At 41.7% G+C, this 26,099-nt stretch overlaps 1 protein-coding gene across 2 annotated transcripts; it reads left to right on the plus strand.

The window, feature by feature from the left end:
• The first annotated feature begins 2,702 nt into the window (after positions 1 to 2,702).
• Positions 2,703 to 25,458, plus strand: PANK3 (pantothenate kinase 3). 2 transcript variants are annotated; one of them, XM_066328948.1, is made up of 7 exons: positions 2,703 to 2,935; positions 11,649 to 12,001; positions 12,838 to 13,091; positions 13,199 to 13,375; positions 15,299 to 15,422; positions 17,681 to 17,806; positions 19,133 to 25,458. In XM_066328948.1, exons 1-7 carry the CDS (start codon positions 2,908 to 2,910, stop codon positions 19,181 to 19,183), a joined length of 1,113 nt encoding a protein of 370 aa, XP_066185045.1. In that variant the 5' UTR covers positions 2,703 to 2,907; the 3' UTR covers positions 19,184 to 25,458. The 2 variants fall into 2 exon arrangements, with proteins under 2 accessions (XP_066185045.1, XP_066185044.1); XM_066328947.1 differs by lacking the exon at positions 2,703 to 2,935 and adding an exon at positions 2,943 to 3,030.
• Positions 25,459 to 26,099: the final 641 nt, after the last annotated feature.

Genomic DNA, 26,099 nt, shown 5'->3' on the forward strand with positions numbered 1-26,099 from the left:
CCAGCACTTCCCAGGGATGGTATTTCATTTCCTCTAGAGTTAGAAGGTGTGTAGGAAACAGAGTGTCAGTGTTGGGAAAAAAAAAAGTCTTAGAATTGCGGTAATAAAAAAGCTCCCTGCAGATCTGTTTTCCCCAACCCCACCAGAGATGTCTGCAAGACACCGGATAGCTCATTTTACACCAAACATTCCACGCTGCACAGTCTAGTGACAGGCAGGAAATTAAAGACTCTTTTCCAATCACTGTGTCTATTTATGAGTCAGTTAACTTCCAGGTAGCAGCTAAATTCTTATATTCCCTAATATGTATGTAAATGCTTGTGTTTAATGTTTCAATAGTAAACTACATTGCAGTGAAAAACCACAAAACCACACCAAAACTTCCTCACTTTAAGACATGGGAATTTCCACAACTATATGTAGTTTACAGAAAAAGAGGAGTTCTGCAGCTTGCTAATACACTCTGAACTTCCTTTAAAGGATGACACATGAACATTTAGAAGACTTCTGAGCAGGTTTTTCCAAATACAGATATTTCAGAAAGGAAACATGATATGGGAAAGGGCACCCACATGAGAATTTCAGCTTATTAATGTGGGGCTCTGGATTACAATGAACGATAAATATATGACAGGCTTTACATGTTTAGGAGCAGTGGGGGAATGGAGGGTGAAAAGACATGGTTCCTGTCCTTACACAACAGGTTTGTGAGTAAAACTTATGCCCAAGAAGCTGAGCATTTAGTCTTTCCTTGGTTTGTGAATGGTTATTTCAGAAGAGATTTTTGCCAAAGTTAAACTCTGGACACAAAGAAACTTCAGCTTCCAAGACAGATTATGCCCAAATCCTCTTCCTAGACCAGAGCTTTTAGGTTTATCCTAGGTCACAGTAACTGATCTGTAATTCCATGGCACTTTATTACAAAGGAGAGAGGAGAAAGTGGAAAAAACCCACTATGAATTCTTGGTGGAAAGGCCAGAGTTGTGAGCAGTAGGTGGGAGACCTCACCATGTCCTGCCACTGGCAGTGGCTCCCCTCTGGCTGCAGAAAATCCGGACAGACTGCACAGCCCTCAGAGGAGGGGTGACAGGGACTGAGTGTGCTCATACCTTCGTGCACTGAAAAGGAGCCAGGGGATGGCTAGTGCCATCCTGGCCTGTGCCAGGAGCAGTGTGACCAAAAGGAGCAGGGCAGGGATTGTCCCCCTGTGCTGGGCGCTGCTCAGGGGCACCTCAACGCGGTGTCCACTTCTGCGCCCCTCAGCTCAGGAAGGACTTGGAGGGGCTGGAGCGAGTTTAGAGAAGGGAATGGAGCTGGGGAAGGGGCTGGAGCCCCAGGAGAGGCTGAGGGAGTGGGAAAGGGGGGAAGGAGCCTGGAGAAAAGGAGGTTCAGGGAGACCTTGTGGCTCTGCACAATGCCCTGACAGGAGGGGACAGCCGGGGGCATCGGGCTCTGCTCCTGGGGAACAGGGACAGGAGTGGCCTCAGCCTCCACCAGGGGAGGTTGGGTATCACAAGGGATTTCTTGACAGAAATAGTGATTAGCTATTGGAACGGGCTGTCCCAGGAGGAGGTGGACTCGCCGTCCCTGCAGGTGTTTAAGGAAAGACTGGACATGGCACTCTGGTCTAGGTAACATGGTGGTGTTTGGTCCTAGGCTGGACTCAATGATCTCAGAGGTCTATTCCAACCTAACTCATTGTGTTTTTAAACATCAGCCTGTTGCACCAGGTGAGGAAAAGTTTCCAGGGAAATACAGTTATTGGTGCAATCACTGGAGTCCAGGCACAGGAAAGAAGCCACTTCCCAAACTGCTCCGCTGCTTAATTGTGAGAGCACTTCAAGTCAGAGCCAGGGGAAATGAAAGCAAACTTCAACTGCCCGTTTTCTTTCGAGACACACAGCATTGGCGTGCCTCTCGCAGCGCCGCAGATCGCGAACCCCGGGCCCCGACACCGGCTGATGTGAGGGTGTCACCGCAGCGCGGGGCTCCCCGCGGCCCAGGCGCGGCCATTGGCGGCGGGCCCTGAGCTGAGGGCCGTGCGCTGGGGGCCCGGGGCCCGCCGGGAGCTGTAGGCGCGGCCATTGGCGGCGGGCCCGTGCGCTGAGGGCCGTGCGCTGAGGGCCCGGGGCCCGCCGGGAGCTGTAGGCGCGGCCATTGGCGGCGGGCCCTGAGCTGGGGGCCGTGCGCTGGGGGCCCGGGGCCCGCCGGGAGCTGTAGGCGCGGCCATTGGCGGCGGGCCCGTGCGCTGGGGGCCCGGGGCCCGCCGGGAGCTGTAGGCGCGGCCATTGGCGGCGGCCCGTGCGCTGAGGGCCGTGCGCTGAGGGCCCGGGGCCCGCCGGGAGCTGTAGGCGCGGCCGGACTGCGGCTCCCGGCGCGCCCCGCGCCGGGCGGGGGCAGCGCTGCGGCAGCGGCGGGGCGGGCGCGGAGCCGCCCCGGCCCCTTTGTGTGCGCGGCCGCGGCTCCGGCGCCGCCGCCATCTTGTGCCGCCCGGGCCCGTGTCCGCTGGGGCTCCGCGGGGCAGCGCCGGGGCCGCGCTCCTGCACGGAGGGGCCGAGCGGAGCCTCCCCGCGCTCCCCCGCCCTCCCCCACCCGGGGCCCGTCCCGCGGCTGCCGCTCGGCACCGTCCGCTCGGCGCCTGGCCAGCGGAGCGCGGCCGCCCCGCCCCGTCTCCCCGCCCCAGCCCGAGCGCCGATGCCGCCGCTGGAGCGGCCCCTGCCCGGGCCGCGGGCGTAGCGGCGGGCGCGGCCAGCGCCGCTCCCCGGGAGGCGGGCGCCCGGCGGGCGACGAGCATCAGGAGAGCGAGGCCCGGCCCCGCGGAGCCGCCGCCGCCGCTGCCCGCCCCATCAGGCGAGCGGCAGGAGACCCGCCCCGGCCGGCAGCGAGCCGGGCCGCCGCCGCAGCGCCATGAAGATCAAGGATGCCAAGAAGCCGTGTAAGGCCGGGCCGGGGGAGGGGGCGCGGGGCCGCGCGGCGGGCGGTGGCCATCCATGGATCCCGGAGATGCCCGCAGAGACGCGTCTCGCTCCTGTGCGTCCCTCTGAGGGAGGTGTCGGGGTTCAGGTGATCCTCAGTGCTGGCGTCGGACGGACTAGAATAGAAAGTGATATAATCGGTTTCTTGGGGATGGGTGCCGTGTTTGATGAAGATGGCACTTAACCACTGTGCTGAGCATCTGCGCAGGTGGCTGCAGTTGCTACAGTTTTGTTTTTTAAGAGCTGATCAACTTCTCATTCTTTTTAGAATAATTACTAATATTTGGGTAGAATTCTTTCATTAAAATACGCTGAATGCTCCCCTTTAATAATCGCAGCTGTAGTAATATTTCTTACTATGTGTTACTCTGGAGTGCCATGTTTGTTTTGGAGGGCGAAGATATGGTTTAAACTCAGGTGAATGTAAACAAAATGTCTGAAGATTACAGCTACTTCTTGGGAAGAGATGTTTGGGTTCAGTATGGTTAACCTACCTGCAGTTGATGTGCTTTCAGTGCCACAGATGCACAGCCGTGCAGGGCAACACACCTGTCAAGCTCATACAGGTGTGCCTTATCTGAAAGGGATGCAGGTATTGCTCCACTGAGATTAGCATCTTTTTCTTTGTCATCATACTTAGACTTATTTTAGGGTAAGTTTTTAGAGAAAATGGCTAGTCCCAAATTTCTAGGCCTCGTGTTGTTCATACAGTGTGACTGGCTAATGAACAGCATGCAACTAAGATAGCATGTTGGCAGTCAATGTTTTAAATTTACTTTTTGAGCAGCCCAAAAAGGAGAAAATCACCGGACATTTGACACAGGAAATATTAGCATAGCTCTAGAAATAGCTATAAAGGCTTTGAAAGTACATTGTTTCCTGTGGTCTGTTGGGGAAACTCTAAATATGCATCTTGTAGCACAAAATTAGCCATCACCTCTTGTTAGTGCTAGTGTATGGAGATTGCTGAAATGACTGTAATGGTGCTTATGAAGAGCAGAGTTCAGGCAGCATTCTTTTCCCTTGGTATAATATTAAGAAATCTCATCAAGACAACAGTAGCTGGCTGTAAAAATGTTACAGTGATTTGGTAATTGAAATGGGGAGGCTATGGCTGCTCCTACTGTAGAAACCTGATAATTTCAGGACTCTTTCTGCTGGACCTCAAAGCCTTGTTTTCTCTAGTGGAGGATTTAAGCCTCATGGTTAAATAACAGTGTGAATGTTGTCAAGAAGTTTTAACTGCTCCAATATGCTGCAGTTGTTGTTAGGCTCTTCCAGTTCTTGAACTTGAACTTTGATGTTGGTTTCATGGTGGGAATTAGAAACAGTTGGAACTGCATTAGCAGGGTGGGAAGGTTACAGCGTCAGTCTACGTTGTTTATTTCTTCTTGACTCTTGAACACACTTTGGAGCTGGTGGCTTTTGAAAAGATAATAGCACAGAGTTTCTTAGGCGGTGAACTTTAGACTCAGTCTGCAGATTTCTGCTCATGGTTAATCACACTGAGCTGAATGTCTGAAGAAGACCAGATCCACTGAAGCCCTGAAAACTGAAATTGATGTTCAGGGGCTCTGATACCCAAATAATGCCAGTTTTAGATTGCTTACAAATCATTTGGCTAAGACACTTGTCAACACTTTTCAACACAATTGCTGAGTGTACATTCCTTAGACCAAGTGAGTACCTAATCATCTGTTATGGAGCCAAACGTGCTTCTGGGGAAAAACAGAAAATTGTTACTTAACCTGTGAAGTAGAATAGAGTAGATTGCTTTAGTCTACTTGTACTTTTATCTGTGGTGTTTAGCATCAGGAAGGATGGCTTGATTGCAGTGACTGGCGTGAGAGCAGTGAGGGTAAAATAGAGGCACCAAACCAGTTCAGAGTTCCTGATGTGGGCACCTCGCCTAGACATGCTTGTGTGGTCCTCCCTTCTACATCTTCACCTGACTAATGCTGTCACTAATTTGATGGAGTAGACACTGTGAGAAACACAGCAGAATTTATGGAACATGGCTTCTCAGACTGGTGTCTTGAAAGAGGCTAGTAAAGGGCCATTTAAACCTCATCTGCTGGTCATGAGAGGAGTCAAGCATTTTAAAGGAAGACAAGAGAAATTCAAATCAGGAAGACTTTGTACTGAGTAGCAGTGGAAGCTCCAGAGGTTGTGCAGTCTACATTCTTAAGGATTCTTGAAAAACTTGTGAGCCTCGGAGTGTTGACTGGACAAAGCCGTAGCTGACCTCATCTCGTGTTGGCAATTTTCCTGCTGGTGTAACAGGGAGGTCAGAGCAGATGACCTCCAGAGGAACCTTCCAGGCAGCAGTTGCATGATAGCTCTTGTGAGGAAATGCCCATGGGGAAGAATGGCTGGTAATTTCCAAGAAAATTTGCAAAGGTTGTTTGTGGGTTGAGATGATAAATTTGAGAGCAGCAAGTGTTGCAGAACTGCTGTTATGTGAGATCTGCCCAAGGGGAAGAGAGCAGGAATTCATTCAGAGAGCTGTGCATGTTGGCGGGGGAAGGCGGGAGCACTGTGCCAGCGCGCTGTGCTCTCCGGGGGAGCTGGAGCCCTTCCTCTTGGCTCTGGAGTGTTACCCAGTGCTGAAGGAAAGGCACAGACTTGGAGCAGTTGATACGCTGTGTATGTTACTTTTTGCAGTTTGTTCCTCTTGATTGTTTATTGAAAGTAGCCTGAGAACAAACGCCTGCATTTCCCTTGAGGCGGGTTGAGATGCACTAATATATGAATGTACATTTCAAAAATCTTGCATCAGTATAAAGGAAAGATGACAATTTCAATTTTATTTTCTCCAGTGTGGTTCTGTGGACGCATGTGATTGTTGGGGACACATGGAGGATTAGTGTAGTAAAATTGATGAAAAACTCATTTGGATTGATGGAGAATCCCTTATAAATAGATGGATTTTTTTTTTCCTCATGGAATTTGCTGCATAGTTTTTTTGGTATCCTAGCATTTTCTTACTGGTCCTTGAAAGCTGATTATTAGCCCATAGCAGATGTTACAGGCTCTCACTTGGTTGCAGTTGAAAAATGTATTTCTAATAATGGATTAATTCTGCCAAGAACAGTGTATACCAAAAGAGTTATACACAGTGCATCTTTAAGTGTTAAATTATGCCTCTGCATTCTGTATCTCACCATAATAACACCTATCCCCAAAGAGACCGCTGCTGAAATGTCAACAAAATTACCAGAATGAGCAAGGAGGCAGAAGCTGAAAGCAGTGATATTTTCTTGTATTAAGCTTTATGTGGTACCCACTTGTAGAAGTGATCAAGCCCATGAAGAGCAGTTACAGTAATTGCCCATTACCACCTGTCCTCCCACCGTGAGCGGGGCTGTTCTGGAGCGTGATTAAGGTGACTGAGTGGGAGTTTGCAGAGCGTGATGGAGTTTTCCCACAAGGAAAATGGGAGGATGTGCCAGGGTGTGTCAGATACATTTAATTTGCATGTTAATTCTGTCCAGCTCAAATGTATTTTGTGCTGGACTTGGGATATTTGAACCAAAAGCCTGTAACACAACTTGTTAAAGTCTCCCGTGTCTCAAGGACTCAGGACTCCTAAGTGCAGTTTTACTCTGTAGAGGCTCATAGGCAGTTTAGATTTGTGTTCGTGGGCACAGCAAAGGCATTTTGCTGCCCAGCCCTCAGGTTAATCCCATTTAACTTAGCAGTTCAGCAAGCTTTGGTGTGTTTTCTCTTAACCTGTCCCATTGCTGACATTAGCTGCCTTAGCCCCCCAGCTGATGTAGCTGTTAAAATTTGCCATCAGGTTTTACTTTGCTGCATGATGATGTTTTAGGGAAATGCTGGAAGTGTAAGAATGGATGCACATGCACAGAAGAAAATGCATTTGGAAAAATGCATTTAGTGTATGTGTTTATAAACACTGTGTAGCAGTTCAGTATAACTTTTAAATAGTTGTTTGCCTTGTCAGTATTCAGATAAGAATGGGATCAAGGTTAGTTTTGTTATCAAAGGCTACATGCTGACCTTAACTAGATAAGTTTTGGGCATCAGAACTGATGATACTGCATACTTTAATAGAGAACTGTTCCAGTGTTGGCAGAAGTAAGTTTTAAGTTTTTGTGGATTTCATGATAATTTTCCTTTCTTGCATTTTAGGGCTGTATAGCATAATGAACTTTGGCACCCTTTGGCAGTTGTTCCCCAAGCTGTTGGAGTGCAACAGTGTTATTTCTTAATAATGCATCAGCTCTCTCACAGAGATGACACAAAATGTGGTAGGCACACAAACATGTTCTTTGCTGTCACTGACAGCCACAAATTTATTTTTTCCCCATGGTGCCAAGCTCCTAGCTTGGATTAGGAGTTAGCTACTCTTCTTTGAAGGTTGATTCTTGTTAATTTATACAGGATGGACCCCGAGTGTTATTTTATCTTACAAGGAAAATGAAGTATTTCAAAGGTGTTTGTGTTTCAAATATGTCAGTACATTCATAAGAAAGAGGTTGACAGGAATCTGTTTCTCAGTTTTTAAAAGTGAAATACAAATTGAACATGAAACTGAGGAATCTTAGGCTTGACTGAATAAGGAGGAGTAGTTGAGTCTTTGAGTGTGTACTTCCTGCAGCTTCGGATCCAGAACGGGTGTACAAATTCAGAATACAAGTGTGCAGTCTGGCTGGGAATTTCAAAGGTCCCCTGAAGAACCCATGGAAAAGGCAAACACTTCAACCTTTGTGCTTGCGTTGACAAGCAAGACATATACCATAATTATTTCCTTTGGCATGTAAAGACCTGATATGATAAGATACAAGACTGCTGCCAGTGACTGTGTACAGCAGGAACTTGAGAAGTGCAGACACAAGAGAATGAGGCTTCCTGGTACCTCTACCTCTCCTCTTCCCTGTATCTATCTACAGATACTCTGTATCTCTAAAGATTATTAAGGTTTAAATAACAAGCAGCAGCCACACCAGCGTGGGTTTCCTTACTCAGCAGAACAGCTCCATCATTATGTGACCACAGTACGCTTCCCTTGCTGGAAGTGCTTTTCTAACTGCAGGAAGCAGTTCTAGGGAATCCTTTTAAAGATCATGGGTTTTTTAAAATTCTGAGCAGTTTGCCCCTCAGAACTGTCTTCACAGCATGAACTGAGCAATCTGGTGCTTTACTGCAAGGGTTCCTGGTTGCTGTGTCTAGGTAGGAACCACAGTGGCTCCTGGCGGAGCTGGGGAGTGAAAGAAAATCTGGATTTGTAATTAAGGAGATTGTATATTATGGTACTCCACTTGGTGTCCTGAAGATAGTTAAATTTGGTGTGTAGTATCACATTAAACACCATATGGGTTTTGACTTCCCAGTTAGTGTTTTACTTCATGTATCTGTCTCTTCTTGGATAGTAAAGATCTGTATTTTGTGTATTCTTAAATAGAGCCTGGCCTGACTTCCTAGAAGCAGAATGTATATTTTTGAAAGAGTTTTATGTCATTTATGCAAGGCAGTTGAGCCTGTTAAATAAAAAGCTGGATTCCTACGTTTCCTTTTTTTCAAATTGTTGCTGACCATGGCATAGAGGAGCTGAACTTTGAAAAGTTTGGCCCTGGATTTGTTCTGTGAATAGCAGTTAAATTCTCAGCAAGGATTATTTCTGAGCTGTGCATCACTTTTTGTGGAATATTCCTGGGAATAAGAATCAAGAGGAAGAGATGAAAAAGATCTTTTAATGATCTAAATCCCCACAGAGCTGTGGAAAAAAAGTCCAGTTTTAGTGCAGGGGAATTGACTCTCATTATGGATTGAAGTTGTGGAATGATGGTTACAGTTGTGCAAGTCTGCAAACCTATTATCTGCAGACCTGTAAGCTTGAAAAAAAGGTTGTATAATAGACACTGGCCTCATCCAGACATCTTTCTGTAACTGTGACTGCTGAAAGGATCAAGCTGATGTCTGGGGATATTTTTTCCTAAAGGTTTTGCTGCTAGCATTCTGCTCCTAAATCTCTCAGAGAAGCATGACCCACAAATACAAATATAAAAATAACTGTTATAGAGTCATTTATGTATCCCTGCATCCAGATATGATGGATCCTGAGCCAAGATCTACCCTAAGCAAACCTGCAGCAGTAAGAGGAAGGTTCGCGAGGTTTCCATGTTGTGTCCATGTACATTCAGATTTGATAAAATCATTGTATTTCAGTTATTTAAAGACAGCTCAGATATAGGTAAATCTTGTATCCTTGCAGTCCCAACTGATAGTGCCCCTGCCATTTGTGTGTATGAGGATCCCCTTCTGTGTTTGGAAAACAAAATGGCTTTCATTTCCTGGCTGCACCTGTAATAAAATCTGTATAAATCAATCAAGAGTGGCTTGCATGCACAAAGACCCTTGTGTAACACCTTCCTGCTGGTAGAAGGACTAAGTTAACAGTACGTGGGCCCAGTTGCTTGTCAGAACTCCTCCACCTTGCAAATGAAACTTGAGCAATGTACTTGCCAGCCAAATCTTGACAAATTTTCAATAGACAAATGTAAAACTTCCTGGGGTTTGTCACAGAGGTGAAAACTGGCCTATTTCTTCAGTTTCAAAATTGTAAATGGCTGTTAAGATCACTCAGTTAACCCAGAAAACTGATCGTGTACAGCATGATCCCATTTTTCAGCATAAAATGTGTTCTGATTTAAATTATGGAATAAATGTACAGTTCAGCTGTTCTTGTTTTTTACTTGGTGTACAAGATCCATAAACCTTAAGACTTACAGAGGCATGACTAATGCTGTATTTGCAAAAGCTTTTTGGATCATTTAACATGGGATGAAGTGGATCTTCTGACAAACAGGCATGACTTGCACCAAATCATCCTTAACTCATCACATGAACTTTCAGCTGTTCCCCCCTCTTTCCTGTTTCGGAGGACAAGATCCCAGTTATTCCCTAGGCCTGCTGAAGGGGAGGAATCCAGGTAGTGCTTGGGTTGGTGTGTCCTGGTTAAATTCTGCATGGGTTGGATTGACTCCTACAGGCATCAACTGCCCTTCTTCAGTTTTGTTCTTGCGACATCATTCATGGCAAGAGGTTGAACTTGGTGAGGTCACTTAATAAATCCTCAGCTGATTGTGGCCAAACAGTAAGATGACAAATATTCTTATGTCCAGAGTCTCAGGGTGAAGAAGGTGGCATGCAGTCACAAATTCAGTTCATGTGTGTCTTTATGCTTAGTCTTATGCTTAGCCCTCAGTTTTATAGAAAAGAGACCAGGCTTACAGAACTTCTTCATGTCCACTTCAAGCTAGACTTTGCTCACAGAATTTACCCTAGTATTTAAATTTTGTTTTTCAAGGTAACCAACTAAATATTTTTTGTTACATCTGACAATACTCTCTTGATGCCTCTTTCTGAAAGCTGAGGGATCATCAAAGTTTTTCTTCTTAACTTTAGCGCTGAATAAATAAACTGACATACAGCCAGCATTGCCTAAATATATTAAAATATTTTGGTAGGTCCTTCTTCTCAAGGATAGATCCCACTGGTAATGTAAATACAGTGTAATTGCATCTTGCTCATGATAAGCATGTTTACATCTTTCTGGTTTTGTTCCTGAGATTCATGCTTCTGTAAGATATAAATTACATCTGAAGAAATAAATTGGAACACTAAAAAAAAGAAAAAGAGGTGGTAAAACCAAGCAAGTTTTAGTGTCAATTAGGAAATAGAATATGAGCTTCCCAGCTGGGTATCCAGGATCTTTTTTAAACATAAAAATTAAGTTTTAAGTACTGTTTCTGGGAAGTGACAGTGGGAAAGCTCTCAGTTGAAGATATTGTCTTTGCTGTAGGTTCTCTGAGTATCTGTTTCACTGCACTTAGTTAAGAATATTTATTGATACAGGCATATTCAAATTTTGGTTCTACATGTCATAGATGAAATCCCTTTTAGGAACTGCAGTCATCCTACATAAGGAACAAAGGCAAAGGACTTGTGGTTTGGTATTGTTATTTTGTAGTACAGAAATCTCCTCTTAGCCAAGGTACAAAAAAAAGAAACAACAAATGGAACCTAAATTCAATAATGTTAATTTTTTCTTTGGCTTGCACTTTTTAATAGGACATTTTGTTATACCTTTAACTTCAAGAGATAGAAATTGGGCATCTTAACTGTGTCAGTTTTTAAAGTGCATGCAAATAAATTAAAGCTTTCCTCTCAACAACCGCATTATGTGAGGGACTGTTGGAGGAGGAGTACCTGGCCTGCCCCTCTTGTCAGCTGTAATGTGTAACCTGCTTTCTTCAAGTGTGCACTGCAGTGTTTGTGCTGAACTACGTCAGAGCTGTTATTTTAGAAGTGAGGGTTATTTTAATCCTTTGTTCTCAATAAAAAAAAAGTGGTTAAACTTTGGTCATGAGTTGGTCTGAAAGATAGGGTATAGTTTGGGGAGTTTCTAGTTCAGCTTTCCGAGCACCTTATAGCATTTAAATATGTAGAGTTGCTGGTTTCTCCATTTTTTACCTGAGGCCAGAGAGATATTTAAGGTCATGTAATCAAAATGATTCACTAGTTCCTTTTTCCTGTGAGGTTTGTTGTTAATGTCTGTCTTTGAAAAGTACAGCCAGGGTTCAGTTTTCAGCTCCATGTGTGGCTTTTGTTCTTCAACAAACCTAATGGCTCATTCTTGTACCTTCACAGCTTTCCCATGGTTTGGCATGGACATTGGGGGAACATTGGTCAAACTTGCCTATTTTGAACCTATTGACATCACTGCAGAGGAGGAGCAGGAGGAAGTGGAGAGCCTGAAGAGCATCCGCAAATACCTGACTTCCAACGTAGCCTACGGATCCACCGGCATTCGGGACGTCCACCTGGAGCTGAAAGACTTAACCATCTTTGCTCGAAGAGGAAACTTGCACTTTATTCGGTTCCCAACTCATGATTTGCCTACCTTTATCCAGATGGGAAGAAATAAAAACTTCTCAACACTACACACGGTGCTCTGTGCCACCGGCGGTGGCGCGTACAAGTTTGAGGAAGATTTTCGCACAGTAGGTAGCCTGGCTTGCCTCTGCCTGAAGCTGGTGCTAAAAGCATTGCTGCTGACGGCCTAAAATACTCTGTATTTTGAAAAATTCTGGAAAGCTCTAATATTTTTAGTTGTATGAAGAATTGTGTACATTAATTAATTCTGAATTGTATTAAGTATGGTGGGAAGTTACAGCTTTTCTGGAATCCACCTTTTAATTGTCTTGCTTTAGGACAGAACAGCAGCTTAAATATCACGTGCAGAGCTGTGGAAGAACTGTAGTCAGCCTTAAGCCCCACAGAATTTCTGACCTGTGGTTTTCCTGTGATCCTTGGAGTGTTAAGGAAATTGCAAGGATAGTATGATGCCACTGAGCTTTTTATGTGCTGATACCTTAGAAATTAGTGTTTTGACTTGTGATATCGGGGAGGAGCCCCACAAACCTTGAACAGATTTGCAGATACGAGTTCCAGCAAGATGGCACTCAGTGGGGCCTCTAGGATGTTTGATAACCTTTTTCTTAATTTAAATTGATGAAAAATGTTAATTTTTCAATGGAGTAATGTCTTAGTATCTCAAAAGTGATCTTTGAGCTTACTGAAGCAGATACTTATACTGCATTTCTCTTCTTGATTTAGGTCTGAGATCTGGATTTACACTCAGATTAACTTGCTAGTTTATGTTTTCAGAATTTAACTCTAAATTCTTTGTTGACTTTATAGTGGCGTTGAATTCCTGAATTAGTCATGTGAGATAGCTTCTTAAAAGTTGGGCAGTACAAATATAGTCATAAATTTATAACACATTTGTGCAATGTTAAAACATGTTGCCACAGTCTTTTTTTCTTTCTTAACACAGATTGGAAACCTCCAGCTGCACAAACTGGATGAGCTTGACTGCCTTGTCAAAGGCTTATTATACATAGACTCTGTCAGCTTCAACGGCCAGGCAGAGTGCTATTATTTTGAAAATGCCTCAGATCCCGAGAGATGCCAAAAGATGCCTTTTAACCTGGACGATCCATACCCATTGCTGGTTGTTAACATTGGTTCAGGAGTCAGTATTTTATCAGTCCATTCCAAAGACAACTACAAAAGAGTAACTGGATCAAGGTAATTTAAAAACCTGCATTGGGGTTGTTACTCTATGGGGCAAGGACATAAGAATCTTTCATGTGAGGAGATGCTATTTAAGAGCAACTGGTTTTTTGTGTCCTTAGTCTAGGTGGAGGGACCTTTCTTGGGTTATGCAGTTTGCTGACAGGCTGTGAAAGTTTTGAAGAAGCTCTGGAAATGGCATCCAAGGGAGACAGCACACACGCTGACAGGCTGGTTCGGGATATTTATGGAGGAGACTATGAAAGATTTGGTTTACCAGGATGGGCTGTAGCATCCAGGTAAGCAGGAGTCTCTTTGTGGGTTCTTTTGTTGCTTTGGGGAGCTTCAAAAACAAGACTTGAACTATTCATGCAGAGAACTGCTTTTTTTGCAAGGTTTTATTGTAGTCAAGTTACATTTTTATCCTAAAAGTGTGTCTCCTCAGCTTTCCTGGAGGTTTAAAGCCACGTGCAAGTGCAGGTGCCTGCTAGGTTGGTATTGAAGAAACTTCCTGAGGTATTTCGTGCACAGCTTTGTGTGAGTCAGAGGGAACACAAGGTGATCTCAGGAGCAGCAGGAACAGAGTGCAGAGGTGGTGTGGTACAGCCCAGCAGGCAGCTGAACTCCACTCAGGCACTCCCTCCAGTGAGACAGGGGAGAGCTGGGAGGAAAGGAACAAAATTGGTGGGTTGAGATAAAGAGCGTTTAACAGGACAGGAATGGAACAGAACAGAATGGTCCCCTCTCAACTCCCTGTGCTCCCCCATTGTGCTGACTGGTGGGGTGAGGAGCAGAAAAGGCCTTGACTGTGTGCAGGCCTTGCTGAGCAGTAACAAAAACATCCCTGTGTTATCAGCACTTTCCAGCACAAATCCAAAACACAGCTCCATAGTAGGTACAATGAAGAGAATTAACTATGCCAGCTAAGACCAGCACACAGCTACTAGGAAGGAAATTAATTTTGTCCCAGTCAAAACCAGTACAAGAAAAAAGTACCAATTTCTTCTGGATTTACTAGAGTCTTTTAGTAGAGAGCCATTGTCTAGAGGGAAGGTCAGTGAGAGATGGTATTTGTGTTGCTCTTACAGTGAAGCAGTTCCTAATTTTTTTGGAAATGTGGTTGTCACTACAGACACCTGATGGAATGTTGTAACCAGTTTTCTCACTGGTGAGAGTTGTTGAACACAAGCAGTTTGCACCGTGAGAATGACTGTCATTGTCAATGACAGAGGACTTTTGTCACAGCTGCACATACTATTTGCATTGGGGAATATTATTGGTGATATTACAGCTTCACTACCCTTACAAAAGATAAGAAAAATAAACTCTGCAAGCGGAACTAATATGTACATGAGAGTGTTCATTAAATCTTTGCTGTTATTCCATAGTGAGTCATAATTCATGGCAACTTAATTGTTCTCCCTCTCCTGCCACCTGAGTCCAAGGCTCTTGAGAGCCCATGTGCTGAGAGGTTTTAATATGTGCGAACTCACACTTTAGTCAATATGTTTTAACTTGCTTTATGTTGGTGCCTTCTCTTCTCATGAGCTTTTTAATATCCTTAAGAGCTTTTATGGCTTTTTGAGTTTTAGAATAATCAGGATTCCTGTTCTCAAAACTGACTTATATCTGGCACAGAATCCTTGGTGCAAAATATCCCACGTAGCTATGGATTCTTTTCTTTTGTGCTGTGCATGATAAGGGAAGTGCCCTTCTCATTCAGAACTCTTCATTTGTGCAACCTAAATTGCATTCTGTCAACTGTTTTATTTTGTTTCAGAGGGTTGTATTCCATCATAAAACCATTCAATTCATCTCTGGTTTTCTTCTACTTCGAGAATAGGAGAATGGATAGGTATTTGTGAGGAAGCAAGCATGAGAGATGGAGGATTTACCAATCAAGCAGTGACTTAATTTACAGTGACTAGATTTGCAGAGTAGTCTTCTGTGAAGAATGAGACTGTTTTACTGTAGGTGGTTCTTCATGGAAGTCAACAATCTGAACAAAAATATTTTGCTGGGAGGCTGTTATTGTAACACAGTTGACTGTGAATGAATAAATACAGATGTAGTGTCAAATTGCTGTATTTAATACACACTTCAAAAGTGAAAGCATGAGGCATAGGTTCTGTTACCTATGTCATACATAAAAAAACCTATTCTGAAATTATTTCAAATGCACATGAATCATTGGTAACTCATGGCCATTTCTCCTGTTCTAGTTTTGGGAATATGATCTACAAAGAGAAGAGGGAGTCTGTCAGTAAAGAAGATCTTGCAAGGGCCATATTGGTCACCATCACCAATAACATTGGCTCGATTGCCCGGATGTGTGCAGTAAATGAGGTAAAAACTTCTGACAATGAAAGGAGCCATCTACAGCTCTCTTACTTGTCTTCACATGAAATGACTGCTAAAATGGTGTATAATGTGAAACCTTTTCATACATTCTCAAATGAAATGGGGAAATTCATGTAGTAGCTTTGAGTTGGGCTTACAGTCACCCTGTTTTAGCAAGGGGAATTCACTTCCTCCATCACAACACCCTGTGCTTACCTGCAGGCTTTGGGCTCCATTCTTTAACAAAGCTCCTCATCAGGTGCCCTCCCCACTGGCAAAAAGATGTCCTTGTCCCACTTCTCCAGACACAATCAAAAGACTCTGAAGCAATTCCTAGTACTTCAACCACAGAACAGTTGGGGTTGCAAAGGACCCTTGGAGATCATGTAGTCCCCCTCCCCTGCCAAGGCAGAGTCACCTAGGGAATGCATCCAGCCCTGAAACATGGACTCAGAGACAAACTGTGCACTCTGTGCTTGGAGGTGTCAAAATACATGACTTGAGCAACTGCAGCATTTAAGTTGCTGAAGGTCCTGCTTTGAATAGTGCATAATGTTGGCCTCCAGCAGTTTCTCCAAGCTGAAATTGTTGTCTGATCAAAGCCTTGTTTCTAGTTAAACCTTATTTTAAATTTTTTCTAGCTCTTGAGACTTAAAAATCACTTTGACACCTCTCATCTTGCTGGTTGATACAAAGAAGGTTTCCTGCCATCTTCTGTTTCTCAAAGGTTAAAAAAAAACCAGTGTGTGTTCAGTATTAGTGTGGACAGCCAAGAAGCTGTGGAAGAATACTGAATTTAGGCATAGAAGACATGAGTGTCTGAGCAGCATAGATTTCTTCCCTTACTATCAACAAACTTGGGATAAAATGAGCTTTAGTAGCAGCTTTCTTGGATGTGACTATGGGTGACTGAATTTAGAGCTCTGCTTAAAATCTTTGGATGTGATTGTCTCAGAAGTACCAACAGCCCTGTTAGCTGCAGTAGCCCTCCTTTTGCTTAGGAGCCAGATTAATTATATTTTCTAGTTTTAGTACTGCAGCTTCTCCCTCAGTTTCATTATTTTTCTCTCATGTCTGTCTTGGAGAAGAAAGGTAATTTTGTGTGTGTTAAGTTAGCTTTGGCTTTTTGCTTTATGGCAAAGCTTAATAACAAAAGAGTTAAAATGAAGGTGAAGTTGAAAGTATATTCTCCTTGTCTTAGACAAATGTATGCAATTTATAGTTAAGGATAGGAGTAAATGAGGACAAAACAGAAGTTGTAAACTGCACAAACTAGCTTTATTCCAAGAGGTCTTTGGTCTAATTCCAGCTATGTCACAGAACTACAAACCATAAAAAATAGCTAATAGGGATACACAAAGTAGTACCTTGAATTGATGTATGAAGATGACGTAAATGTAATTATTTTGACTTCCTGCAGTAGAGCAGAATTATGTTTTTCTGCCTTAACTATGTGTCTACTTTGTCTTCACTAGGAATTAAGATGGTTAAAAAACAGTTGCATATTAGACATTTGACTACAGGTTGAATTGTCACATTAGTTATTGTAATAACTTGGATGTGATCATTTAATGCAGTTATGTGCTTTTTTAAGCACTGTGCTAAGGACTAACACAATTATATTTTCTTTGGTCCTTCCCCTCGTGTCATTAAACCAGTGTTTAATATTTTCTCTTAATGCTGGATTTACTTGAGTTAATGGGGAATATTAAATGATTTTCACTGTTTTACATTTGACTTGATTAAAATTCACAGCTCACTTGTAGTGTTCAGCCCTTAGTCTGATATCAGGCTGAGGTATGCTGAGGTCTGAAGATGAAAGGAGCATCTGTCATGTCTTGCTGCCTTCGGCTTCTTTACAGTGCTGCCTTGTTGCATATGGATCAAGCAGCATTGTACAGGGCTATGAAGGCATTGAGTCTTCTCTACCAAACAGAAGTAGCTTTATTTAATTTCACTTTTAGCTGGGCTCTTTCTTTGGTGTAATTGCTGAAAATGCTCACTTAATTTGAAACACAAATGTTACTTGTCTGTAAATTAAGTCTTTTAATTCTTGAGGGTTGCACCTTTTTTCATTTTCCCCAAGTATGCCATGCAGTGTAAATTTTGAAACCATGTTTTAATTGTGGGTTGTTTGTTTTTTGTGGTTTTTCTCCTTGCTTGAGACAGTCTTCTCTTTCATAGCTTTATTTTTCAAAGCTGTGTTAAACAATGAAAAGACTTAATCCTTTGCTGTTTTTCTTTTTTTTTTTTTTCCCCCCCAGAAAATAAACAGAGTTGTGTTTGTTGGCAACTTTTTGCGTGTGAATACTTTGTCAATGAAGCTTCTTGCATATGCACTGGATTACTGGTCAAAAGGACAGCTGAAGGCCTTGTTCCTAGAACATGAGGTATGTTGTGGCTCATTTATCTGTGTATATTGTTTCACCATAAATCAGAAATGCCTCCATTGAGTAGCTCTCATGTGTGCTATCCTGAGGCACCAAGTGCTCAGTAAATATTAGAAATAAGAGGAGGTTTGTCTTGCTGAATTGGTTCTCTGGAACAGTTCTCTGCCAGGGAAGTACTTCTGTCACTTTGGGGTATCTCAGTTCATGCTGTGGATCTTAGGAGAGGGACAAGAAAATGTTAAACTCTGTGCTAAGGGTCACCAGTCTTCCTTGGGTTTGGGTGGAAACAACAGTAAGTATTGTGTTTCAAAGAGTGCAGAAATGTAAAGCTTGGTCCTTTGAAACACTTGCATTGTTCTCTGCTGAGCTTGAGCAATGTCTTGAAAGTCCAGACTGCTTTAACAAGGCCTGTTTTCATTCCACCACAGACCCCTCAGAGCAGTTGCAGTGATTTTGTGCTTTGAGAATAACCTGCTTTTGTGCAGCTTCTGCCATTTAAATGAGTATACAGTGCTGAGAGCTTTGACCTGTTTTGGTTAAAATATAGGCAAACAGTATTAATTACAGGTGCAGCAGTTGCTGACTTGTAGCTTCTGGGCAGTGGATTGGGATTTTTTGTCCTCAGTTCTCTTGATCTGAAAATATTGACAGCATTCCATCTGTTCCCTTCAGTTGATTCTCACAACTCTTTTCCTTTATTGCTTCTCCCAAGACTGACAGTCTGTCCTGATGTCCGCAGTAACAGTGGAATGGTTCCTTACTAGTTCTGCCCTCTTCAGATTTTACTTGGGTGAATTTTAAACTCTTACATTTGCTCAAGTATATATTCCAAACACTTGAATAATTCTTAGTTATAGAGAGGGGGAAGATTTCACTCCACAGGGGAAAAATAATTCAACAGGAGAATGTGGTTCTTTGCATGCAGGTGGGTAAACAGTCCCAAAGTGTGATGTGTGGATAGTTCAAGGAATTTTTCACTTGTACTTTAGGAATAATGCTGCTATGGGTATTGAAGATTCCTTAGCAGCTCCTTTAGGAAGAAGAAACCAAACCTGATTTCCATGCTTTAGGAGTCACTGATAACCTGTCTTAGAGGTCCTGCAGTGTTTGTGAGGTTTGGCAGGAAATCGCCTAAAATCAAGCTAGATAAGAAGGATAAACTAATAGCTTCACAAAGCCTTAAATAATTACTATGAAATATTATATATTAAAAGTGTATAGTGTTCTCTCTGTAGCATTTATCCATCAACTGATTGTTGTCACTAAAATATGATTACTGCAGAATTTAATACCCTACTTAAACTTGATTTTTTTTTTTTTTAACAGGGATACTTTGGAGCTGTTGGTGCTCTGCTTGGGCTGCCAAATTTCAGTTGAGATAGCAGATGTCACTACACTGAACTATATTCCACCTGAACGACGCTTGTTTATGTCAATGGGAATTAAATCAGGGGAGGGGAGAAGAAAATAGCTGATTTTCTGTGTCTCTTTTTAAGAAGTGATGAAGCTACTGATTGCTGTTGTAAGGAACAGGGTTTCACTCTGCTGGGTGTTGGCAGGTGAACTGTTTGTGGCTATTATTTATGTTCTTTGGTACGTGTAGCCAGTAGTGAACTTCTAATATGCAATACATCCTCTGAAAACAACTTTCCAGAAATTCCAGAAAAGAAAAAAGAATGCCAAACCCTTAAGTGCTCAGGATGCAAATATTGCAGGTTTATTCCCAAGGCTTTAGGGCCATCATTTTTATATATAATCAGTGACTGAAAAATTATTTTCCTTAGTTATACTGTTATTATGAGCACAAGTTTTATGTGTTCTTACAGAAAACAAAAGACAGCAAAATACTATTAATAAGATGAGGAAACTGTAGACAATTGCTTCCCACAATAAATACAGGGTTCTTTTGGGGGGGGTTTTTGTGTAATGGAAATAATATTAATGCTTTAATTTCCAGTGGGAAGAATAGAAACACAAAGAATCAGCCAAAGCAGCAGATTAAGCAGTTGGTATTTTGGAGGTTTCATGAAGATACTCACCTTAATTTGTTGGAAGATTCAGCTGGTATTTTGGGAAGATTCCTCTGTCTTTGGTTGTGTTTTGAAAAGAGTTCAGTGATTAATGAAGGCAGGTTTTGGGGTGAAGATTATTTTAATTTTTTTTTTTTTTTATGAGGACATGACTTCCAAAATACCTTCTGGATTTCCCCCCCCACCCCCCAGCATAAATTCTGTCATCATGAATCATAAAGCCTGAGGGAATTGAAGAAATTCTTACAAAATAGTCTAATATGGGACCTCATAATTCTGATGCTTTGGCTTATTTCTGTGGAGGTTTGGAAAAACTTTTGCCCCATCCTACTCATTTGAAATTGTGATTTCCCTGTAATTTTGTAAGAGTTGATCAGAATTCAAGTAGATGTTGAAGTTGAAAGGTTGGTTTTGGATTTGGAAGTTTGTTTTTGGAAGGTGAGGACAGCATCAGAGTTTGTATTGCAGCAGCAAATGGACCAATATTTAATGCACTTGCAATATGGAACCTTTCATCAAATTGTGGCCTTGGGATAAAATCCATACTTTGGAACTGATTTTTGGGGTTTTATGTAGACTTTTAAAATTTACAGTTGCGATTATTACAGTAACATCAGTCCTGAAGCCAGGACATGAGATCTTAAACTTACAGGACTATTATACAGTCAGTAGCTGTATGACTTTTTGTGGACTAAAGAGCTGCCCAATTTTGTGATATTTTCATGTTAAATTTATTTCCTGTAAGTGCATGAGGAGCAACCAGACTCAAACACATTCATGTCTCGGGGTTTAAGGTTTTTAAAACTGATTGCTCAAGTATTCCACAACGTGGCTGTGTTGTATTTACAGATACAGCCCCTTGTGTTAGAAACCCTTGTGCTGTTTTCAGTCTTCTCTTTCTCAAAATTCAAAGCCCCAAACTAACATCGTAGGTTTTTGCTTTTAAAATTTACTGTGGTCCTTTAAGAGTACAGTACCTTAGAGTAGGCAACTCATTAAGTGCAATGCTAATCACAAATGCAGTTCCATTTATTGTTGCTTTTCCTGGTACTTGTACTACATTTCCATTGTGCTTGCTTTGATGTTTCACTGTAGACATAAACAACTAAAAATTACACTCCCAGTTCAGCTGATCTAATGCTAAATCAGAGCACTTCAGAAAGTAAGTGAATACAGTTTTTATAGAATGTCTTTACAAATGCTGTAAACTGTTCCTTTTGAGTTAGGATTGACTATCAAAAGTAACCTTTATTTGGTTATAAAACTGTGTAAAAACTTAATTTTCTGAATGTTCTGGCAGCCTGCTGAAAATGTTGCGAACTAACTGCATATTTTACTTGCAAAGGGTGCTTTAGGAAACATACTACAACTCCATTAGAAACAGTTCCTTTAGACCATGTTTATTGCTACTTCATTTGTGATACTGAGGATCCTCTTGAAGCAGTAGTTAGAAGCTATTTGTATATTTAACCAAAAGCACATATAGAAGATGATTACCTAATACCCATAGTTAATTAAGCCAATTGAAGTTGATGTGACCTAACATGCATTTTTTAAGTAAACTGTACAGAGTTACAAAATAAGCAAATGGAGTAATTCTTGAATAGCTGTACTGTATAGAAACTACTGTGAGAATCAAAAAGTATGCCCTACCTCTGTTTATTTTCCTTGAGCTTTGAAAAAAATTGGCTTCCTGTTGCTAATTTCATCAGCACAATTGTTACTTCATTACAAGAGCAACCACAGCAGTTGTCAAGCCCTACTGTAAAGCCCAGGGGTCCTGTATTTAAGCCACATCTTTGGGTTTCATCTCATTTTCTGTCAGCTTAGAACTTGTTATTAGTCTCCAGAGATTGACTCTACCAGCAGGAGAAATGATAGGCATCACAAATAGTTGCAAGATAAGCCTTAATGTCTTGTCTTCTAAATCCTCTTGTAAACAGGTTGAAAAGGCTTGTTTCTTTTATATGAATCACTGAAGTAAGTTGCTTTTTCCTGATACAGTCTGTTTTTACTTTCACCTTTGCCATTTCTTTTCCTCAGAGCTAATTGGTTGAAGCAGCTTTAGGGTGAATTGATTCAGTGTGATTTTCAGTAGAGAAAATTTGGGGTTTTCTCAGGACTACTGTTGTCTTCTCAAGTGGAACCACTTTCTAGAGGAAAGTTCTGTGATAGTTCTTTTAAGTAAAATGTAAGACCCATTTTGAATGTGTAATCATTTGCAGCTCAGTCAGCCATGTGAGTGCCTTTTAATTTTTTCCTATAATGCCAATTTTATGGTACTGGGACTTTATCCATGAGGTTTCCTAACCAATACTACTTACCAGAGAAATGGCAGGTAATTTCCTTGGCCGTGGAGATGATCCCTTTAGTCCAGTGTAGCAAGAGATATCAGGAAAACATCATCAGGTTTCTGGCTTCCTGTGCCTGTAGCCCTTAATCTTGGGGTAATGATTTTGCATTTCTTGGTCTTATCCCTCCAGCTTGGTCCTTTCAAGTATTATGCATAGTTTTATTGTAGCAGCATCTCCCTAAAAATCATGCAAGTTTATAGTGAGATAAGTACTCTTTATTTCTGGGTAGAGAAGTTCAATCCTAGGTGAAGTTATTCCAAGCTATTAAACATAACCACTTTGACCTTTCTGAATCTACTTGGGTAGTTGCAGTTTGAATGAAAGGGGAACTCCTACAATACATTTTGAATATTTAACAGGCTGGAATTAAAACATTCTCAGTGTTCTTTAATGAACCGAGCAGAGGTTTCAATACAATTTTTCATTCCTTTAGTAAAATCTCGATACAGTTAGGAGTTCAGAGAGAAGCTGCAGTGATACACCCTGTGTCTTAGTGTGCTTAAGATTTCCAAAGTGTGTTCATGTGTCTGCTCTGCCTTTTGAAGATGTGTCCCTCTCAAGGCCCTGTGTGATTATACCAAAGGTGCTCATAATCAAGGGTTACAGGGTGGAAAGAAGAGACCAGCCACATTGTCCCGCTTAGCCTCAGCTGTGTATTCAAAAGCTCTGGCTTCTCTTGATGGATCATCTGCTCCTTCAGTGGTACTGTGACATTCCTACTTGTGCTTCAGTTGGTAGTATAGCTGCAAGGTGCCTTTAAGGGCTGAAATACTCTTTGTCTCCACCCAATGTAGGTTTTCAGGAAACACCTGCTTCCAGATGGGTTGAAATAACTTCTCATTTCTGAGTATTTCAAAACAGCAATGGGGTTTTAACATTTGGAACTAATTAAAGGGTCTTATCTGAAGTAGATCTCTGCTAGAAAAAGACTAGATGGTGTCTTTCCCATCCAGTCAATAATTTTCATTAATGACTAAATTTGCAGTCAACCTGATTTTAAATATCACTCTCACTGTTGACAATCCGGATATCCTGAGGAAGCAGTGAGTTCAGAGCAGAGGTGAAGGTCACTGTGGTTCTGTTGAGCTAGTTCTGGTCAGTTCTAGTTACAACGACTGATTCTTTCCCTTTCACTTGTCCTTCTTTTCTTATCTACATCTTTTTCTGTAGGCTTCAAACCTATGTAATATTTAACAGAGCTGAGGTTAAAAAGTGAACAAACATCAGTGGTCAGGTTAGAAGTGTTTGAGCAAGGCCTGTAGGTCCCCGTGCAGAGCTGGGGGGACACTGGGCACAGTTTCTGTTTGGATGTGGTAATTTTTTCATTTCCCATTAATGCGCAGTCAGAGGGATTGGGCTTCATAATCATTGTGATTAAAATGGGAGATTTTAGCCCTCAGACATGACCATGGGAGATTTAAAAAATTCTTTTTCACAGTGTGGAAGGATAATTCCTGCTTTAAGTTCTTTAAAGTTTTACTGATGTATTCCAAATTACGTCACCAGTATTTTGTCAACTGTGGTAAAATTAGTAATTCTCTTAAGTTAACAAAAGTCTGCAGATAAGCCTGTTTTATTAGTTTCATTTACTTCACACATGGAAAGCATATAAAGTATTCTTAAAAACACACTTTCGAAAACATCTCAGATGATGCTGTAATATGTCTGTAATTATTCATGTGCTAATGGAATATGTTTGAGCAATCTCAGTTTGCATAACTGAGTGTCAAATCCTGCTCACTCTGTAGTCACTTGAGTAGATCATTCTTTTAAACTAATGAGCAAGATTTGGCCTCAAGGTCTTCTGCCTGGAGAACACAATAATGCTACTTTGCATATTCCTGCTGGTGCTAAATCATTTGTTGAAAATAAAGATTCTAAATAGAAATTGTAAATAAAATATTTATGGCCTGGTCCTTTTGAATGACTTAAATTCTATCATTTGCCAATACTTTTTGGCCTTATTTTGAGTTTCCCTTTTGGGTTTGGATTTTTTGACTGTGTGAACTGTGTTTGTTAATGTGGCAAGTCATTGGCAGGTGTGGCTTCCTGTGCTGCTTTATGTAAGGCCCGTGGCACATTAGGAGACAGATGAGTTTTCATAGCTGGGTTTCCATGTTATCCCTGATCTTGGTTTGTTACTCTAGCTGTTTGCACAAAGTGTGTCAAGTAGAACCCAACTGGCATTTGTTCTCTGCTAAAACTTCCAAGAAAGTCAGCCACTACTGAAAGTGTTCAGGAAAGATGTTGAAGAGTCAGAAATATACCCATTTAAAGTAATTTTAAAATCTAAATGTGCTAATTAGTGTTGCTTATAAAATGAACTGGAATATAGTGTGCTGGTTGCTAATCTTTGCTATAAATGGCTGGCATTTCACAATTCACATTTCTGGCATCAGTTTAAGAAATTGTAAATACAAGCTTTGGGAGGAGGTATATTAGTTTCAGATTGTGCATTATGAAAGATTAGGGAATTAGTATTTTGAGACATACTAAATTACAACATCTTGAACATGAAAATTAATGTGTTTGTGTTAGGGTATAGAGGGCTTTAGATAACCTGCACTTTTACATTCTTGAGTTTTGGCATTTTAACAAACAAACATTTAATTTTCCATTTACTGTCTCATCATATGCAGGCCTTGTAATCACCAGACGCTGTCTTCAAGTATTTGTTTTAGTTAGCAAAGCAGAGAGGCAAATCTGTAACTTGTAAACCCTGGTGGGATGGAAGTTCTCTGAAGAGCCATTCGGTTAAGTTGCCTTATTCTATTACATTGCACTCCTGGTATGTCTCTGCTTTCTTGTTTACTGTTCAGACACTGAAGATGTGATGTAAAAATATGTGCTACAAATTTTTCATCATAAATTACTCATGAATACCTTTGTGTCACCTGTTAAACAGCTCTTGTAAATGATGCCTTTATGCCATCTGTAATACAGCTCTTGTAAATTGTTTAAATTATTTTTTTTTATAGATTCTCATTATTGAATGTACAGATTAGGTCCCTTTAATATGTCACTGAGTAAATTTGATTTGGGCCCAAATATGGACAATGCTGTAATTCATCCCATCAAAACTGTAAATAATTCTTTACTGCTTGTTTGCATGAGTGAAGTTTGGATTTCATTTGCTTTGTCATAAACCAACTCCTCTGTCATGGGCCTACTTTTTACAGTCTATTTTCCTGGTTTTATTACCATTTGTTCTGTTCGAATGTTGAAACAGTACTTTGTCTTTTCCTAATAAATAATTTGAGATTGTTCATTGTTGGCTTGCATTTGTGGGTTTTGTGTGAGAGATTTCTGGGTGTGTTCCTTTCCTTTGACATAACAAATTTCTGCAACATTTGATACTGGGGGTTGTTGCAGAATATCTTTAACTAAGGCAACGTGCCTCTGTGGTTTCATGCTCCTTTCTTCCTCTGATAAACTGCTAATTCACAGCTCTGGGATTCAGGTCCTGTTTTCAGACTCACTGGATGTGCACTGGTTTGCAGTGTTGAAGAATGAAGGGAGCTCTGGAAGCATTGTAAGCTTTCCCTTCCAAATTCACCTGCTGCTCTCTGCACATGGATGAGAACTCAGTGTCATGTTTTGCTGAATAAAATACTTCATGTGCAAAGTGCAGACCAGATACATAAACTAACTACTCCTCTCTTGGAACTGCCCTTTGCTTATGCTTTGAAATGCCAGATTTTGTCATCCTGAAGTTGTCCTAATTGGATTCTACTGGGCAGGAAATTGAGAGGAGGGGAACATGTGGCACAGCAGCGTGCTGGCAGTGCAGCTTGTGACAAGTTTGCTGGGTCAGGGATGGTCCTGCAGGGTTCTCTGCAAACATTTTAGACATCCAAATCACAAAGCTTTGCTTTAAACTGCCAGAAATTAAAACTCCCTTCTGTGTTT

This window comes from Sylvia atricapilla, chromosome 14, assembly GCF_009819655.1.
Source record: "Sylvia atricapilla isolate bSylAtr1 chromosome 14, bSylAtr1.pri, whole genome shotgun sequence".
Classification (NCBI taxonomy): domain Eukaryota; kingdom Metazoa; phylum Chordata; class Aves; order Passeriformes; family Sylviidae; genus Sylvia; species Sylvia atricapilla.

Bases quoted from the DNA above. Each gene is read 5' to 3' on its own strand.
- PANK3 (XM_066328947.1), top strand. From the start codon at position 2,991: ATGGATCCCGGAGATGCCCGCAGAGACGCGTCTCGCTCCT. The intron at 12,002-12,837 runs GTAGGTAGCCTG...TTCTTAACACAG, and splicing joins TTGAGGAAGATTTTCGCACA to ATTGGAAACCTCCAGCTGCA. The intron at 13,376-15,298 runs GTAAGCAGGAGT...CTCCTGTTCTAG, and splicing joins GGATGGGCTGTAGCATCCAG to TTTTGGGAATATGATCTACA.